Source organism: Centropristis striata, chromosome 23 (assembly GCF_030273125.1).
Source record: "Centropristis striata isolate RG_2023a ecotype Rhode Island chromosome 23, C.striata_1.0, whole genome shotgun sequence".
Taxonomy (NCBI): domain Eukaryota; kingdom Metazoa; phylum Chordata; class Actinopteri; order Perciformes; family Serranidae; genus Centropristis; species Centropristis striata.
In genome coordinates, this window is record NC_081539.1 from 6,554,470 (window position 1) to 6,575,090 (window position 20,621).

Genomic DNA, 20,621 nt, shown 5'->3' on the forward strand with positions numbered 1-20,621 from the left:
AAAGTTGAGAGATGTACAACTCAAAGAGAAAACATGAAATCTTTATATCTGAGAAACTGACGAGAATGTTAATAATAAAAATTGAGCTGAAAAATGACTTCAATAATAAATCAGTCCGATATTGGCTATAACAGCTGGATCTGATCTGTGACAATAAGGCTGATTTATTCAATCCTTTATTATTAAATTGTCCATATTTATTGTGACTTTTTATTTTACAAAGTTGGGAAAGCAATGTCTGATACCCAAAGCCCAAAACCTAGGTTGGTGCATCACTACTTTAAGTATTTTCTGAGGCAAAATTGCCAAAATATTCCCTAGTTCCAGTTTAACTATTTTCTTTGACAATGACATTTTTTTCCAGAATAAAAGATAATTCAGTTCATGTGAAAAAATTGATCGCCAATGCAAAAAAAATATTTGGTAGCAGTCCAGATCAAAAAGACAGAATTTTTCCAGAGCTTTAAAATGTCAGTAGATAGTTTGCTTAGTTGCCATAGTGACTGTTTAATTATCACGTAACAACAATTTAGCTTAAAAGTTAATTATTGATTAATCAGTAGTTTGACAAAAGCACCAAAACCAAAACTAACCAGAAACAGATGGAGTTTGTTACGCGATAACCACTGAACCATCTCCCTATAAACTAAGGAAACTATCTACTAAGAAAAGCTCCTGATAACATTTTGTTTTTGGTCAGACAACATAAGCTCAATATTCAAACATGTATAAAAGTTTCTCAAATCCCCGATGCTACACAAACTGGGGTTTGAGAAGTTTCTATAGAACATTTTGATACTGGGTCTCTATTAAAATCTATTGTAAATGCTGTGAGTTTAGGCGGAATACGAGTGCTGCCTTCCATAAAGGCGCAAACTAACTTTTCAGAGAGCCTTTCAAGCCACCAGGTGATGCTTTATACTCTGAACTTATAGATTCCCACTGAGTGTACCTTTATCAGTGGTGAGAGAAGAGAGACAGGGGAAGAGAGAGAAGCCATGATCGGAGGGGGGCTGGGGGATTTTGGTACAGTTGCCATTGTCATTCCGAGAAGGTTTACCAGTTAAGTGCATCATCATCCTCATCATCACAAAATCAGTTGACGTTTAGATTATCACATTGTAGAAACAGTATGACAGACTTGTAATAATATCTAACAGATGTCACAACTGACAAAATAATAATAAGAAAAAAAAAACAAATTTTCAGATTACTAGTATTTTTGAGGGGGCATCTTTTCGAGCTTGTTTTGGGCTGCATTGTTCACCAGCGACATCTGTAGCCGAGAACGTCAGACCCTTTCATATCTTAGAGAACTGGTCTGCCCCCCCCTCATGTTCATCCCTCAGCGTTACAGATTCCTGGTTCAGTCAGCGAGGTAGGGGAGGAGAGGTTAAGAGCTATACGTGAGGGAGGGTCACCAGCTCCCCGTCCACCTCGAACTCCTCGGCTCCGTCGGGGGAGAAGAGGTAGGTTGGGGGTTTCCAAGGGGACTCCTCCAGGCAGGAGGGGTACAGCTTCCCCACCGCACAGCGGAAGTCCTTCCCCAGATCCCAGAGCACCCGTTCGGACACGGGCTGCCGCAGGTACCAGCGGTCCAGCTCCATGTCGTACTGATAGATAGCGTACTTGGCGCGCTCGTTCATGTGGGTCTCGCGCATGAAAATGCACAGCGAGTTGAGCAGCACCACCGCCCGCACGCACGGGTCCGAATAACGCTTAGCGGGGATGTTGGCGGCCAGGCGCCACTCGTTCTTATTGACGTCGTAGATCTCAACGGTGACGGAGGAGCCGTCGATGGTGCTCGTGGGCAGGCGGATGCCAGAGTTGCTGACCACGTGGAGGCCGCCGATGTAGAAAATGAGGTCACCGAAAGCAGCGGCGGAGGCGAAGCAGCGGCTGGTCTTGCGCATGGCCATCTCCACCCAGGTGTCCGCGCGGGGGAAGTAGCAGTACATCAGGTCGTGGGTCATCACGTAGATGCAGTCGTGCGCCACCACGGAGGTGCTCCAGTTCCAGGCGAAGGGCAGCGGGCTCATCATGCTCCACTCGTCCTTCTCGCAGTCGTAGCGCTCCACCGTTCGCTTGTTCAGCTCTCCTCCGACGTTGTCGCCCCCGATTGCATAGATGTAGCCCTCACAGTAGACCAGGGAGGGCTTGATTCGGGCACACAGCATGGGGGTTTTGGGTACCCAGGCGTTTTGTTGGGCGTCAAACCAGAAGAAACTATCGACCGAGCGGAAGACCGCCTGTAACTTTCCGCTCTTGCCGTGGTTGTTGATAGAGTTTTTGAGAGGGATCTGTCCGCCGGCGATGAACACATCATTGTCTGGTGTAACGAGGGTCCCCACCTTCTGCAGGTCTCCCGGGGGGTTGTTGAGCTTGTACACTTTCTCCGCTTGTGGGCTGTAACACACCACCGTAGTGGGCAAAGAGCCAGCCATTACATATCCATCGCCCTGCGTTTCGGACATGGCCTCCATGAAGATCAACATCTCCTCCTTGGTCATGCCTAACCGAGGTTTGAAGAACTTGGGCATGGACTTGTAGAGGCCCTGCACCACAACAGACTTGTCGTTGGGCGGCAGACCTTGGAACCAGGCTCGCTGCGTCACCTCAGACAGCGCGTCGATGCGGATCTGACTGAGCACCGAGGACAGATGCTGCGACCGCGCCTCCATGTTGTACTCCAGCCACAGCATGGCCGCCTCACGCACCGTCTCCTCCTTCTCCACGTTGAGGTTGTCGCTGCTCAGGACGTCTATCAAGAGCTCGTGGGAGAGCTGGAGGAAGGCCTCCTGCCTGTACACCATGGGGAACTTGTGCTCCACCATGCGCTTAGCGCTCTGCTTTAGCTCGCTGCAGCTGAACAAGTCGCCGATGCTCAGCATGCGGACGCAGTTCTCAGCGTTTATCTTCTTCACCAGGTAGTCTCTGCACTGCAGCAAGACGTCCTCCACCTGAACAGAGGACGAGAGACGGTCAGACGTCTGACGGACAGAAACATTTCTCTTGCATCAAGGGTCAGAGCTACTGAAGTGGAACACCACAACCAGTACAGTCATGGAAAAAATTGTTATTTGTTCATTTTAACGCCTGGTACAACTAAAGGTATTTTAGTTTGGAAAAATATAATGATAATTGAAAAGCTGATATCTAGCCATTTTCCATGGTTTTCTTGATAATGATTTTGGTTATTATCAAGAGAACCATGGAAAATGTCTAGATATCAGCTCTTAAATTAAACTCTTATGAGCCATTTTTTGTTGTTATCATTATATTTGTCCAAAAAAAAAAATGTACCTTTAGTTGTACCAGGCATTAAAATGAACAAGAAACTGAAGAAAACAATGATCTAATAATTTTTTCCATCACTGTAGATAGTTATTTTTAATTGTGAATTATGTCAATTTAGACCACCATAGTAATATAAAAATGTAAATGAGAAGATGTAAGGAAACTTATCAAACAGACTAACAATATTTTTTTAAGTTACAGATGGCTACTAGGACATTTTTGAGACAATAATTTAAATGGCAAATATTGAAGGTTTGTTGATCTTCCTACAATATTTTTTTGACTATTCTACCTCATCAGTGGCTGTAAAGAAGATGTAAATCTTTTTTATAAATCTGGAAATTGTTGTTTTTAATAGATTTTACTTAAACTGGAAGAAATAGTGCATTTCTTGGGGGGCTATTTTCAGAGAGATTTAGTAGTTTTTGTACAAAAATGAAGCTCTATAAGATGCTTGGTTCTGTCGCTTCCTAGGATTTGTATATAAAAGCACAACATCCTTTCACTCTGGTAAGAAGTGTTTGCACTGACCTGTAGGAAGCAGGCGGTCTCATAGAGCGGCTCCACGGTGCGGTCGCTGATGGCCAGGTTGCCCGTGTAGGCGTAGGTGATGATGATCTGCAGGGTGGCCGGGTCGACGTTCCTCAGGTGGACGTGGGTCTGTTTGCTCTCGCTGAGGCCGCTCATGAACATCGCCCTGCAGGAACAAGACCATCAGTCAACACAGGAACACAGCCGCTAACGCAACAAGGAAGTGAAAAAACAAGATCTCACACTGATTAAGATTGTGCATGCAAAGATATAGATTTTATCAGCTGCTTCAACTATTCAAGTAGCAGGTGCGGCGTGCATTGTGTTATCTGTGTTGTTATATGTTTTTGTGCAGCAGATTGATGTGAGTGACTACTGCATTCATTTTGTTTGTCGCCAACTTTTCGCCACTGTCGTTTATTTCCAACATGAAAAATATGAAAGCAAACATTAATAAAGACACTTGTGCTGGTTAAAAATATAAAATAAGTGTCTTTTTTCATTTTCTGAATGAAAACACTAGTAACTGTTTCTAACCCTAACACCAGGAGAAATAAGTATAGTGTAAATAAGCATTTAAAAATCACAAAATCCTCATTTTATTGTCCAAAATCTGGTCAACTTTATAATAAACCCAAAAGACAGGTTAAAGTTTTAAGGGTATAGAACTCCAATTGCAGTCTTGTTAACTGCTCTCCACTATCCGCTATCCAGTTTTTCTTTTAAATAAACAGAGCCTCCTAATGACAGTTGGCCACTAGCCAAAGTGTCTCTAAAAAAAGTAACCAACCAGAATCAGAGTATCTGTTATTGGCCGTCACTGGAATGCATTTCGAAAGCAGTCCTGTAAACTCACTGTACTAAAACGATCTCAAAAATATATTTGTATATACTGATATGGTGACAAAACACCATTTGTTTTCTTGGATTTGGGATATAAAAATATTGAAATACGCTGGTGGTATTATTTACAAAGCTACTAGGAGAGAAAAACACTTTTCATTATTTGTTAATTAGCTGGTTATTTCCTTGACTAATCATTTAGCCACTTGACCAATAAATAAGTAAAAAGTCCCAAACCCAAGGATTTTTTATGCAAAATATTACTTGAGTATTGTCAATAAACTAACTAAATCTGAATTGTTACAACTCTAAAAGCCACATTACAATTACATGATTAAAAAGATTTGAACTTTACTAGTGTGTTAAATGAAACCTGCTTAACCAACATTTCCACAACACTGTTGATTTTTTTTCTTAACTATTTAACTTTTTTCATAGTTGAGCATTTTTCTAAGCAAGAAAACCAAACATTTGCTGATTTCAAGCTTCTTAAATATGAAGCTTTTCTTAAATCGTACATGAAAACAAACTTGATAGCTTTGGATTTAATCTGTTTGGGATAAAACATCCCATGTGAGGTTTGAGAAACTACCACTTCACCATGTGCTGACATTTTTTTTAACAAGATTAATCAAAAAAATAACTGGCAGTTTGTTAGTTGCAACTCTACATTTCATCTGGTTCAACACTGTGATGTTGACTCAGAGATATCGTTTGATTTTTAGTCCGACATAGCGCAGAAAACCAAACATTCTTGGTCTCAAAGAGCAGGATTGAATACCACTGGTTTATTCAGAGCAGATGTTTCAACTGACTTGATACTTGACAGCTGTTGTACACTGATTAGCGTGTCCACCAACCCAATTTCCTCATACTGGATGACAAAAAGTGACAGTCAACACCTGGCTGGTGGGCTAACTGCATAGTTTAGACTCCTCTCTGTTGGTGCAGCCTCAGCGGGCTGCCTACACCTCCACGTTGTCATTCATCACAGTGAGTCAGAGCCTCTTTAACCACTTCCACTGCATCCATCTCTCACATTTTATGCATCTGTAGAACCGTTATTAGCTTTAACCCATTTAGGCCTAAAACGCCTGGAAAAAAAATGCCTGTAAAACCTATGGGCGACTTTAAAATGACCCCCTAAAACCTGAAGTTTCTCTGGAAAATCAACAGAAGTGTCAACGCTTCCTACTAAATAATAGATTTTTCAGCCTCTGTAGCAGATAGAAATGAAATTAAAAAAGTATTTGAGAGCTTATACCTGTGGATTTCATGACAAGTTGAGTTTATTTGTCCAAACCTTCAATAAAGCTTTTTTTTTTAAATCAACGTGTTGCATTGCAACACTCCCACATGTATTCTGATGCATTTCATTGGCCAAGAGACCGAAAATAGGTGGAAAAAACTATAAATACTACAAAACGACGTATATGTGGTAACGCTTTCCTGACTTAAATGAGTTAACTGGCAGTAACTGTAGAGATGCTTCTGTGCTGCACCTGTCATACTGAGATACTGAACACGCCAATACACGGCATGTGACACTGTTTTTCATTGTTTATGTTTAGACTTGTTTTGTTTTGTTTTGCCTGTGTGACAATCATCACTGAGACATTCATATTAAATACAGTAGCTGCTGGGGAGTGAAACACATCACTTCCTGTGTGCCAGATATTTTACCAAGGTTAACAGGTCCACAAGAAAGGGTTTGAACTATCATAAAGCAAACTAATGATTTATTTCTGAATTGATTAAAACATGCAGAGTTGAGCTTGTTAATGTGCACCATTCTGTTAATGGTGCTGAAACATTTAGGTAATTAATAAACTTCCTTAATGACAGCTGATAAATCTACAACTATTGATAATATATTAATTGCTTATGTTATGGAAGAAAAATGTGAAGAAAATGCAGCGTCCAGCTTCTTAAATGTTAGGATTTGCTATTATCTATATTTAATATTACTGGAAATTATTATTGAAACCAGTAACCTTTGAGATTTTGACTGATGGTCACAGAAAACAATTTGACAATTTCTCAAATAATCAATTACTTGAATCATTTAGATAATCAGTTAAGAGTTTAAGGAAATTTTCAAGCAAAAGTGTAAAAAAAAAAAAAAAAGTTCTAGTACTGCTTATTAAATCATATTTTTTCCTGATTTGTTATTGTGTTATAGGATAATAAACTGAATATGAGAGTTTTGAAATGTTGGTCGGACCACACGTGAAATTTGTAGACTTTATCTTTAATATAAAGGGCATTTATCTTCACCATTACCTGAGCTTTTGTAGACAAAACAATTAATAATCAACAGATTCTTATTAATTAAGTTGAAGCTCTTAACCATTACAAATGTTGCATTGGGCATTTTAAAGTTTTTCTAAATTTTCCGACATTTTATAAAATATAGAATATCCGATTTTATAACCATGTAAGCGATAAAGCAATAGACAGATTAGTAAATAACAAAAAAAAAAATGTCACTTGCTACTCTCACAATAATTTGTCTGTAAAACAGCTCTCCTGTATGGCTTTTTGGGGTGTGTGTGACTGTGTGCTGCTCACAGCGGGGGCTAAACCTGCCAGGCCGTATTACGCAACCCTGCAGGCATACCCCTGCACCCCCCCCCCCCCCCCCCCCTCTTTTTCCTCTCTTTCTTCCCCTTTCTCTCCATCTCTCACCAAGACCTACGTGACCAGACTTTCCCCTCCAAACACAAGCTCTCCCCAGAGCCCCCCCCCCCCTCCCCTCCCCTCCTCGCTGAAGCGAAGCGTTGCAAGGCGAGGGGAGGTGGAAGGAGAGGCAGAAAGGAAAAAAGGAAGGAGTAGCAGTTTAGAGGAAGCGCTGCGACACCTCTGAACCCTGCAGGGGAAATGCTTTGCATGTTCGCACCAGATAACGAGTGTGTGGGAAACAGTGGGGAAGATCGCGGAGAGGTGGGTGTGAGAGAGGCATCAAGTTGTCGGGACCTTTTCTTGGAATGCATGTGCGAGTGTGCGGTGAGAGACGGAGGGAGGGGGTGAGCCGGAGAGTTAGACGGCGTGTTCAAATGCAGCATGAGCTCCTGTCAAGTACAGATGGACTCTTCCCAGAGCCGAGGCTGCTGCTCTGTCATATTCACTGCAGTGCACACACTTCATTATGCAATGTTGTGCGTACAAACGAGGCCTCCCCGGGGCCTTGAGGGATACGTCTGCAGAACTACAGGTTAGAGATTGCTTCATTTGTTCCGCGAGAGATATATCAGAGATGGAATAACTGGAGCAGAGCCCCAGCTTTCAAGGAAACACCATCCCCTTGTTTTCCAACCTCCATGTATAGAGTGGGTAACACTTGCTCTACGACGTAGTGCATTATTCATTGTAACTGTAGGAGGTGAGCCTTTACAGACATAACAACCACGCTACATAATGACAGCATACCAATGAGACTGAGGGGAATAATTGCCGTCTTTAACGACAAAAACCCAACACTGTATCGGTGCATTATTCATTGAAACTGTAGGAGACAAATTCAGCACACAAAGCCCAGCGACAATCAACACAAGGTCATTAAAAAAAATAGAAATCGCCCAACATACGCCATGAGTTATTCCACACCCGCAGCAGCAGCACTCACCTGAAATAGGAGCTACATGTGGCCAGGACCATCTTGTGACATGGGAACTCCGTGTCCTCCACCAGCAGCACAACGTCAGTCAGTAATTTTTGTTCGTAAAAGAACTTGAGCTGCTCCAGCAGGGAGACAGCGTAGTCCGTGTTGACCGGCCTGCGCTCACTGAGATCCGACATGGTTGCATCCCATGAATCGCGCCCCAGTTTCGAAAAGTCACACGGCCGGCAGAACCGGGCTCAAGCCAACCAGGAGAAAAAATATTATAAAAAAGATTCAAGAGGATAAATGGGTGGGGTAGGGGGGAAGGGGGGGCGGCTCTTCAACACCTCCACTGACCCAAGTGGAGGTGTTCAACTCCAAAGTGGGAAAAAAAAAAACTTGAGGCGGTGACTGAGCGTCGCAGTCAGGAGTCCAGATGAAAGGGGTCCCGGGTGAGGAAGGGGCTGTTTCCCCTGGTGGATCTATCTCTGGTCTGAGGTCATGCAGTCAGGCACTGGGGAGCGGAGGTAGAGGGAGAGCACCACAACTGTCGCAACACTGCTACATCAGTGCTTGTCTGGAAAAAAACAGAGGAGAAAAACAAAAAGAGCAGCGATGAGGTTAGAGTCCATGGGAACAAGCAGAACAGAAATTGGAAAAAATATGTTACAGCAATTGTTTTGACTAATATTGCAACTGCGATATGATTCACAATATTGGAAGGAATGAATGGAAGAAACCATTTTCATTTTTAAAAAGATTAAAATGTCCATATTGCAATTTTTTCTTGAGTATGTAGAATACGATTTGCAGGCCAGGATGATGGTTATTCAGAACAGTATTCTGACACATTTTCCCTTTAAAAATGTTTTATGCTTTCTGTGTCTTACACATTGCCATTTCAATAAAATTTTGATTAATTGTGCAGACATATTTCGGGGCATGTCAATGCAGCAAACATCCTGAAACCTTTTCAAATGAGAAAACAGCACTTTCAACAATTTGGTGTCCCTTTGCAGGTCACCTGACATCTTTCAATCCACCGTACCATCCCTGACAGACTAGCAAGCCATTTCATCTACTTGATTAATCTTGATACCCTTCTTTACGTGCTACAGTGCAGAACCTCAGAAGGCTCATTACCAAAGATGCTGCAACTTCAGTTTATGCCACAACAGTTTCCCTGGAGTGTTTAATGCAATACTAGGTCCGTATTTCATAACAGCATCACGCTATTTGTCCAATTTTAAGTATAAAGGAAACAGGGGTCAGATCTTTCTGTGTGCCACAACACAGTGCTTCAGGTGGTTCTTTAGAATTTATTTTCAAATAAAATAGATATTAATACTTTGGGTACACATGTCTGAAATGGCCCTTAATGTGGGACCCAAAGTGAAACTTTCCATCTTAATTCAATTAGGCTTTTTCTGACTGTGCTTCTAAGGAGAAAACACAGTTTATACAACAATTTCTAATGTCTTGACAGAGAGCCCTGCGGTAAAGTTGGTCAAATGTTAACGGGGCAAGAGCAAAATATAATTAAATGTTTCATTCAAGCAAGCAAACAAAAACACATCATGCTTTTGGCTGCAAGTCTTGAGCTCCCCTGCTCACATCCTAAATGACATTGGGCTTTCTGGCAGTTTACCATGACACAGTCAGAGCCATTAAGCCACTTTTACCACCAATGTCTTCAAGCTGCACAGCTTTAAGCCACAACACCAATAATACGACTACTACTCTGGACCATGTCGGTCTATTTTCAATAAAGCACGGAGGAGATACTTTACAGCACCGGGGAAATTCCAATAATAATCTGCTTTTTCAACCAGTCAGCTGAATATTTGTGTCGAATTCAAGGTTGTGTATGGTTGAATTTCACCACCGTCTCCCCTCCACGCTGAATCAGATCTGCTGGATGCTGATACCGGCGACCACCCGAGACGACCTCCGATCTGGTGTCGTCTATTCGCCTTAACACTCGTGGTGTTAACACGCCCTGCGACAGCTGTCAACATGAGATTCAGAATATCTTCAATTTCTGTGAGCTCGCTATCATTTTAGCATACCAAAAGCTAACTGAAGCGGATGTTAACACCTCCAAATTCAACTTCCTTCACTACACATAAGGAGGCACTAAATTATTTTAAAACTGACATCTGTTAGCTTATTCAAGATTGCTTCAAGGATGTGTGTTGTCTAGTTTCTAGCGGTGGAAGTACTTGGGTCCTTTACTCAAAAGTGTGAAAATACTTCACTAGTAATCATCTACTGCATTGAAAACCTGACTTAAGTAAAAGTATTTATAGGCAAAATACTTTAAAAGTATTGACTGTGCAGTAAAATGTTCCCCGTCAGTGTTTTACTATTATATATGATGTTTTTTGGGATTATTATTACCGCTGCATTATTGTGTATTTTCTACCTGATCCTAGAAAGTTGGAGAACTTTTGCAACACATAAAAGGACTGAGTTTATCAGAACACATAGTTGTTAACATAGTTTTCGATGGACAGGAAGGAAGAGGATGAAAAGCTGTATATTGTATATAAATGTAGTGGAGAGGAAAGTACAATATTTGCCTCCAAGATGTAGTGCACTCGAAGTATAAAGTAGCAGAAAATTGAAATGCTCATGTCAGGGTTCCTACAGCTTCTCCAAAGCCAAATTCCATTACTTTTAAAAGCTTTTCTACAACATTACAGATCTGATAAATTACATAATTATATACAGTACATACAGTATACTGATTTATTCAATTTGTGAGCAAATTAAAGCAGGTGTTTATGCACTATAAACAACCCAAATCATGTTTCATGACATCATTCTATAAAGGTTGTCAAAGTCACCTGTTTGTAAGTAGACTTAGCATCTAATATTAATTTCGAGCAGATTCGTCAAATATTTTTTCCATGACTGTATGTAGATGTTAGCTTAACGTTAGTCCATCTACATCAGGGATGGGCAACTGGAGGCCCAGGGGCCACATACGGCCCGCACCCTCACTTGAAGTGGCCCTCAGTACAACTACATGCATTTGAGCATGAAATCTTAAAAGTGCAGTGCAAATGCACAAAATTACGTCTTGCAATTAATGTTGGTCTGCTGTTCTTGCACTGAAAAAAAAAGAAATCACAGTAAGTGATTATTTTTTATTTGCTTCAAACCTTTTGTACTCCTATTTATACTGTTATACATGCATATGAGCATGAAGTATGTCTAGTTACTGCACTGTAAACATATTAAAAATTGCAGTTTTATCATATCTGGTTAAGTGCACGGTCCTATATGTGGCCCTGTGGTAGTGTCAATGAAAAATTGTGGCCCCCTCCAGCATTTTAGTTGCCCATCCCTGACCTACATACATCAACTTCAAAAACACTAATATCTGGCTAGCTATGTAGCGAGCTAACGGTGGTAAATTTGCGACCTGAATGCCAACATTTGCTGAATGTTTTCGTTACTATTTCACTTGACTTGCTCGGTGCTGGCTGGCGTAGAAACGTTAGCATGTCACCGTTAACCACCATGTCCAAAACAAACCCTGACTGCTATGACATGACATGCAACAACACTTTATTATGAAGGTGTCTACATAAGAGTGACATGAGCGTGTCCTAAACATGACATGGGATGTGTCATGAACATTAATGACACTTTGAAGTAACATTAATGCTCATGATACTTGTCATGTCATGTTTCTGACAGGCTTGTGTCACTCTTATGTAGACACCTTCAAAATAAAGTGTTACCATATCTTGCTTAAGTCACAAAGGCATGTTCAAAAAATTGCCTCAGTCATTTATTTCTCTTAAGTTACATAATTAACACACAGTGTTATTACTATGCCAATAGCCACCCTTTGTTACATCCTTTTTGAGTGAAATGATCAAAAAATGTCATATGTTACACTTTTGGTGAAGTTTTTTGTGTTTCTTGCAAAACTGGAAAAAATGACGTAGGCGATTATTTTAACAGGCTGATATGGTAACACTTTATTTTGAAGGTGTCTACATAAGAGTGACACGAGCGTCTTATAAACATGACATGGGATGTGTCATTAACATTAATGACACTTTGAAGTAACATTAATGCTCATGATACTTGTCATGTCATGTTTCTGACAGGCTTGTGTGACTCTTATGTAGACACCTTCAAAATAAAGTGTTACCATATCTTGCTTAAGTCACAAAGGCATGTTCAAAAAATTGCCCAAGTCATTTATTTCTCTTAAGTTACATAATTTACACACAGTGTTATTACTATACCAATAGCCATCCTTTGTTGCATCCTTTTTGAGTGAAATGATCAATAAATGTCATATGTTACACTCTTGGTGAAGTTTTTTGTGTTTCCTGCAAAACGTGAAAAAATGAGTTAGGCGATTATTTTAACAGTGTGACGACATTAGACAGGCGGGCCTGTTGCTAAACGCACATCTCCGCTGAGGTTATCGAGCTAACCCCACACACTATAATAACATCATCACACACGCAGCTTTGTTTCAATATTCACACTGAAGCATGCTCTCCTTTGATCGACTGGCTGATATCAGCTGATGTGATGTTATATCTCTATCAACACTTGCTTGATTGCCCCTCGCGGCAAGTTAGCAACTTTAGCTCAACAGTTCCGGGGTAACGCAGCCGCGAGCCGCACACTGGTGATACATTTTAGCTGTCTGGTAGAAAGTCAAGCGTCTAACATCCTCACCTCAGCTGTGAAATGGCTCCAGAGATGACAAGATTGGTAGAAAACCCTCTTGGACAGGCGAGTTTAGAGAGCGGTCATGCTCGCTAGCTAGCAGGCTAACAACGAGCTAAATGAACCTTAATAAGCTAGAGCCACTTTTCAACTTAACCACTCACACAATCAACATCCACGCGCCCTTACAGTGACTGTAGGCGGACTCCACGCACAGTGGACGGTCGCGATGGCTTTTCCCGTCTGTAGAAAAGTGCCAAGTAAGCTCCTCAAGCCGAATTTAGACATTAAACAGTCGTGTAGAAGCGCCGAGCAGCGGACAACCTTTCAGCGCATCATAAGCGCCTGAAAGACCAGAGGCCAAATGAGGATACTGCGCATGCGCCTGAACTCAACGGCCTGTCCTGTTTGAACAGAAGAACAGCGACATCTGGTGGACAAACAGAGGTAGATCAACAAAAGTTTGTTTATAAAACCCTCTGGAGCAGGGAGGGGCAACTGGAGGCCCGGGGGCCGCATACGGCCCGCACCCTCGCTTGAAGTGGCCCTCAGTACAACTATATTCATTTGAGAATGAAATCTTAAAAGTACAATGTAAAAATGCACAAAATTACTTCTTGCAATTAATGTTGGTCTGCTGTGCTTGCAATGAAAAAAAAAGAAATCACAGTAAGTGGTATTTTATTTGCTTCAAACCTTTTGTATTCCTATTTATACTGTTATACATTCATTTGAGCATGAAATATGTTAAGTTACTGCACTGTAAACATATTTAAAATTGCAGTTTCATCATATCTGGTTAAGTGCACGGTCCTATATGTGGCCCTGTGGTAGTGTCAATTAAAAAATTGTGGCCCCCTCCAGCATTTAAGTTGCCCATACCTGCTCTGGAGTCACCAAAAGCGCCAAAGCATAACTTCTTCATCACATCCAGACGTAAAAACAAAGCAAAACAAAGCCCTACTGTAAATTTACCGCTAAAGTTCTGGCTGTAAACTCCATGAGGCCAGTTTCAGTTTGATGATGATATACCAAGTAAAACTGGAGACAAGCTCAAATATATTTTGTATAAAATTATACAACTGGATGTAACCCTCTTATATTTTTTATATTTGCAACCTTTGTTAAAAGTTGCAACATTTAAAATTATTTATTGAGCATGATCATGTTTTGAAAGTAAAAAAAGATTAAAAATCACATTTTTATGTTGGTTTTTCTTTGTTTCTTTTTGGTTCAAAATGTTATTCCAGTAAGTCATAATAAAAAATGAATTATTATTAAGTCACATAGGTGAGGTTGTGCTGGAAAAAAATACACCAACATGGCATTTAAATCAAAATCAAAATGGCTGAGATAATATTTTTTCCTGTATTGCTACAATAAATAATGTTTGACTTGTTTGTCCTGAAGATTTTTAGGTTGTGGCCTTTTTCTGACATAAATTATGATATTATTAATATACGCATATATATATATATATACACACACTTAATTATGCATATATATATTTAAAGAAACAGATCTGTATTTATTAGAAAAAATGTTGACTGCAATGAAAAAATACATGAAAAACGCAAACTTAATTGTACATATGTATTTTCAGGCCTGTATTAATTTATATATATATATATATATATATATATATATATTGAAAATACTGAAAATACATATGTACAATTAAGTTTGCGTTTTTCATGTATTTTTTTCCTGTATTAATTTATATATATATATATATATATATATATATATATATATATATATATATATACATATATATATATATATATATATATAAATTAATACAGGCCTGAAAATACATATGTACAATTAAGTTTGCGTTTTTCATGTATTTTTTCCTGTATTAATTTATATATATATATATATATATATATATATATATATATATATATATATATATATACATATATACATATATATATATATATATATATATATAAATTAATACAGGCCTGAAAATACATATGTACAATTAAGTTTGCGTTTTTCATGTATTTTTTCATTGCAGTCAACATTTTTTCTTATAAATACAGATCTGTTTCTTTAAATATATATATGCATAATTAAGTGTGTGGGATTTTTTTATATCTCATTCTAGATTTTATCCTATGTTTGTTTTTGCTTTTTATTATTTGAGAGTTGCACAATTTCTTTCCAACTTTGTTATAGGGTTCTCAACATGAACAGTATCTAAAAAATAATTGCACTTGTAAGTTATCTGGTAGCGAGTTGCACAAATTTGCACGAGTTTTTGCAGACACAAAAGCTAAACATTATTATCGAGGTTAAACAGACACTAGTGAGCTAATTCTCTGGAGCAGCAGCAGCAGCAGCAGCAGGTGTTTCCTATATGACTAATTAGCAGAGACTCCTCGGCTTTTGGAAGCAGAACGTCATGTGGACCTGAGAAAGAAAAAGCGTTTCTACTTCTGTTTATTTATGGAAAAAAGTCGCCTGTAAAAGTCGCCTCTTATCTCTCGAAGCCGGGTTTCGTTTATTTGGTTGTTTTCATCCCTCTGCGGTGTTTTATTTCTGACAGGTTGAGCGAGCACGTGAAAGAAAAATGGACGGTAAAGATTTCTGTTGATCTAATAACATGCAAACGTTTCATTTTTACTCCCCTACATGAGTAGAAATATGTTTATTTTGCGGGAAAGGATAAGGGCCAGGTAGGAGAAAAAAAATTAAATCATTAGGCACATAAATTCGAAAAAGTCTAAATGACGAGAAAAAAAGTCGAAACACAATGTTGAGAAAATACGTATAATATAATACGATATATGTCCAAATAAATTCACATAAATTACATAGAAGCAGATTTTCCCCAAAACAACAGTCATGGTAGCTACTACCAAGAATATTTCATTTATGTTTAGGGGGATTTTAGTCCTACTACAGCCTTAAATATTGTAATTATTGCTCATTTTATGGCATTTATGAAAATCAGGTTGTAGCTTGCAGCCTATCGAACTGCTCAGATAAAAAACAATGTTCCTCTGATGACTTATTGACAACAATCTATGAATATCTTTCCAACTTTACTGAAAACAAAAAAAAGTTTACTTTATACTCATTTTCGATTTTTGTAATGATCCGTCATTTCGACTTTATTCTCGTCATTTCGACTTTTTTCTCGAAATGCATAATGGAGAAAAATAAATCATTATTTTTTCTCTTACCTGTCCCCAGTCCTCTTCTGTAGAAAGATTTACAGTCGTGGAAAAAAATATCAGACCCTTGTTTTCTTCAGTTTCTGGTTAATTTTAATGCCTGGTTCAACTAGAGGTACAGTTGTTTGGGCAAATATAATAATAACAACAAAAAATAGCTGATAAGAGTTTAATTTAAGAGCTGATATCTAGACATTTTCCATGGTTTTCTTGATAATAACCAAAATCATTATCAAGAAGAAATCAAGGGAGGTCTAATTTTTTTTCCATGACTGTATATTTGAATGAAAACTACTTTCCCCCTGTAGATGGAAGCCAGCAGCCACAGAGCTTTGGGAGCGGGCAGCAGAGAGCCCAACATCCCAGACCTTTCTTCTACGTCCAGCCGCCATCTCAACCTTATTACCTCTACCAGCAGTGGCAGATGAACAACCCATACAGTCACTATGGTGTGCCTGGAGGTACCAACACTTTTAAACTTTCTTTTTTATTGTTTTAATCACCCAACAGTGACGGTAGGTTACTTGGATAAGTAAAAGTCACAATACCATGGTGTAGAAAATCTGCTAAAAGTAAAAGTCCTGCATTCAAAACTGTATAGAGATAAGACTATAACATTACTTTGCATTATTTCCATTTTATGTTAGTTTATATTTCTACTCTACTACATCTCAGAGAGAAATATTGTATTTTACTGCACTAGGTTACATTTCTCTGACACTTTTAGTTAATTTGCAGATCCAGATTATTGATACAAAATATTAATAAATTAGGACTTATCATTATAAATTAAACTACCAAGCGGTATATAAAGTACTTAAAATGAGACCTTCATTAACCAGCTGCAAAATTAAAGCGATGAACATATGAATGCATCAATAATTACAATGCATAGCTATAATATACATTAATTTGAAACGGGTCATTCTGCATAATAAATACTTTAAATATATTTTACTTGTGTATTTCTACACTGTAATTCTAATTAAAATACTTTAGTCAAGTAAGATATCTTCTTCTGCCACTGAACCAAAGTACAAAAAGTATTAGTATCAAACTGTCCTAAAAGTACAAAAAGTAAAAGTATTATCATGCAAAACAGTCCATTTTATAATGTATATTATGGGCTTATTGGTGATGCATTAATATGATCTCTTTTTATGCAGAAGCTGATTGAAGTGGGGCAGTTTATATTTTATTTATATACTGCTGAGCTGTGCAGTAACACATTTATTTAATTGTATTTTTGGCTTATAAAATAAAAAATAATCTAAACCTGCAAAGTAAAGTTATTAAATAAATGTAGTGGAGTAAAAAGTACCATATTTGTCGCAGAAATTAAGTATAAAATGGAAAAACGTGCAACTCCCTTAAAATTGTACGTAAATACTGACTTGTGTGTATTTTTGTTTATATTTCCCAGGTTTTAATTTTGCCCGTCCCTGCATGCCGCCGTACCCGTACATGCAGTACCCCGGGTATTTTCTCCCACAAGGTCCAATGTATCCGATGGATTACAGGCGAATATTTGAGCCTCGCTTCCACGCTCCGTCCTGGAATGATGCGCCTCGCCACCATCACCAACAGCAGCAGCAGCAGCAGCAGCAACATCAGCAGCAGCAGCATTACCACCCACAGCCTCACGGGCGGCCTGAAACGGCCTGCTCCGAGGCTCAAACCGACCCCAGCGACGCCATCACCAAGCTCATCGAGTGCCTGGATAAAATCCGAGCCACTGAGCTGCAGGGCGCCGGGAGAGAGCTGGACTCTGGCGTGGCCTCACAGTCCTCAGGGATGTTTTCTCCAGGCGAGGAGAAGAAAAGCGAAGAGCAGGGTCACACGCTGCCCTCAGTGCCTGACGATTCTGCAGCTGTGACCTTCAGCGACTCCACCACAGCGGTGTACGACGGCGAGTCCAGCCACAGGAGCCTAGACGTCCTGAGTCCTCCGGGCTGCTGGTCTGCAGGACTGGAGGAGGAGCTTCCTCTCGACAGCTCGTCCATTCACGAAGAGTGTCCCGAGCTTGAGCAGTCAGTGGAAAACGAACACTTCCTCTCTCTTGAGACGGCCGAAGTCGCAGATATCCAGTCAGATATCCCAGCGACGGATCAAAGTGTTCCCACATGCGACGGTGAAAAGCTCCTGAAGCAGAAAGTGGATCCAGTCCTGCCATCGTCTGCCTCTAACTCCAGAGAGCCGGGACTCACAGATGCTAAAAGTGGCGACACAGTCTCGAAGACGGATCAGAAAGCCGATCCAGGCTACCAGATCCTCAGGCTGCCTTTTGACAGCGTTTTGACGCCTGGAGATGCTGCAGCGGCCCGTCTCCCCTCCCCCACCGCCCCCTACTACTACAACTACCTGTCCATGCAGACCACCCACGAGAGGATGAGCGTCCTCAGCCCGTCTCTGGACGAGCTCTCCTCCAGAGACGAGATGTTCTCCACCGATCTGGACGACGCAGACCTCTTCCCCAAACGCGTGTACGCCGGTAGGAGGCTGGCAGACGTGGTCAGCGGCTCTCCAAAAGCTGCCGAAGGAGTAGAAGAAGTGTGGCTGCCGGGCTCAAAGAGGTTCATGTGCGCCTGCTGTGGGAAAAGCCTCGCGAAAGGCGCCGCAAGGAGCAAAGTCCACAGCTCCAAGGTGTACAGGGACGACGGCGGAGACTCCGAGGAGGACGGCAGGTACGGAAGAGGGTGTGAGCAGCCGGTCAGAGTGGTTGTGAGGAAGCATTCTGCACACAGGAAACCCCACTCTGTCCCTCCGAGACACGCTGCAAAACCCTGGTATAAAAGAGGCCAATACAAGGATCCCCCCAATCCAGTGAACCAGGAGGAAAGTCACAATGTTTGCACGCAGGAGCCGGCTGACGGTGAGCCAGAGGAGATGACCAGCAGCGAGATGCAGTGCAGAACATGTCAGGGTAAGTCTCTGCAACAACCTCTTCTCCTTCTCCTTCTTCGATATCTTCATTTCAGTTCTGCAGTCATGTTGGATGCTGAATGTGTTTCACAGACAGACTCTGCAGAGAAGATCTGACCACATCGGATCAGGGCCGGTGGGGAGACGGAGACGTGATTCCCAGGAGGAGACAAGCAGCCCCTCTGCAACGACAAGGTTAGATTTAGGCGCTCATGTTCCAGTCTTAGTAGAAACAAATGTGCAATAGCTGCGACCACATTGTTGCAGGCCTCCTTAATGCAATATGTCTGATAGGAGTTCTGTCATGATCAGACATTTTCCATGTTTTTTTTCTTGAAGTAGAGTTTAAGTTGACATGGATGTGGTGATGTTTCCATTTTGTTGTGAGTTTTTTTTAATACATGCTTCTTCTTGCTCTGAAGAGATGAGTACTCAGAGGAAAGTGATGTACCACAGGCCGAGAGACGAGGACAACGATGACGATGAGCCGCCACCCTTACACTGGGAGAGAGGTTAATAGAACACTAAGAACACTCACCTGTACAATGGCGTATTAGGGCCAAATATGAAAAAATAAAATAAAATACAGACCCGGGGGAGAAGAGTAATATATCGAGAAAAAAGTAGCAAATCTATGAGAATCAAGTAGCAGATTTGCCACTCTTAATCTCACAAATATGCCACTTTTTCCTCCTATATTTGCCACTTTTAATCTCAGAAATCTGCCACTTTTTTCTCCTAGATTTCCCACTTTTAATCTCAGAAATCTGCCACTTTTTTCTCCTAGATTTGCCACTTTTAATCTCATAAATAATTTACTTCTCAAAATATTACACCCCTCCCCTGGGTCCGTATTTATATATTTTTTTCATACTTGGCCGTAATCCATCGTATACCTGGCTTCTGCATTTATTTAAATATAACTCATGTTTTTGTTTTGTCTCTTTCAGGCTCTACGATGAGAGGAGAACCAAGATGTTAATGACCCCAAAGTGTGTTGAACTGTAGGTGAAATGTGCACCAGATTAAACATATATTAATTACCTGTCTTGGTAAAAAATGCCTTAATAAAATGTTTTCTTTTCCTCCTCAGGTCCCCCCGAAAAGGTGTAATTGTTTCAGAATAATGTGTTTAAAATGTATTTAGAGCACCAGGTGAAATGCACTGCACAAAGAAGCCTATTTTTTTGTTTAGATAAAATTAAGAAAAAAAATGTATAATGTATAAAGTTTCTGCAGTGACACTGCCTCGCACTATTCATGATATTTATGAATTTCACAAACAGGCAAATGGGCTCATAGGTTGAGTTGCAGATGATGGTGTGCCACAGTTTGGGGCCAGTCCAATAAAATATTCATTATTTAACATTTGTGTTCAATCATTTTACATCTTGCACATTATGGGAGATTTATACTTTCTAGTCTTGTGCCTGTTTGGAGCACTTGGCCAATTATTTTTTTACCCAGAAGTGCAGCTCAATATGATCAACTTCATGCTTGACACTGCACTCCTTTGGGTCCTCAGCAATAGACTG

General features: G+C 40.3%; 2 protein-coding genes across 4 annotated transcripts; one reads left to right on the forward strand and one right to left on the reverse strand.

The window, feature by feature from the left end:
• Window positions 1-392: 392 nt before the first annotated feature.
• On the reverse strand, window positions 393-13,335 carry kbtbd2 (kelch repeat and BTB (POZ) domain containing 2). Of its 3 annotated transcripts, none has more exons than XM_059326684.1 (4): window positions 13,166-13,335; window positions 8,297-8,849; window positions 3,829-3,994; window positions 393-2,960 (listed from the first exon to the last, which is right to left on the reverse strand). In XM_059326684.1, exons 2-4 carry the CDS (start codon window positions 8,467-8,469, stop codon window positions 1,401-1,403), a joined length of 1,899 nt encoding a protein of 632 aa, XP_059182667.1. In that variant the 5' UTR covers window positions 8,470-8,849; window positions 13,166-13,335; the 3' UTR covers window positions 393-1,400. The 3 variants fall into 3 exon arrangements, with proteins under 3 accessions (XP_059182667.1, XP_059182669.1, XP_059182668.1); XM_059326686.1 differs by having other exon boundaries at window positions 13,141-13,335; XM_059326685.1 differs by having other exon boundaries at window positions 12,986-13,335.
• A 1,980-nt stretch (window positions 13,336-15,315) lies between these two features.
• buc (bucky ball) lies at window positions 15,316-20,452 on the forward strand. Its single transcript, XM_059326687.1, has 7 exons — window positions 15,316-15,564; window positions 16,473-16,625; window positions 17,588-19,087; window positions 19,180-19,281; window positions 19,509-19,598; window positions 20,037-20,090; window positions 20,180-20,452. Exons 1-6 carry the CDS (start codon window positions 15,558-15,560, stop codon window positions 20,066-20,068), a joined length of 1,884 nt encoding a protein of 627 aa, XP_059182670.1. The 5' UTR covers window positions 15,316-15,557; the 3' UTR covers window positions 20,069-20,090; window positions 20,180-20,452.
• The last annotated feature ends 169 nt before the right edge of the window (window positions 20,453-20,621 follow it).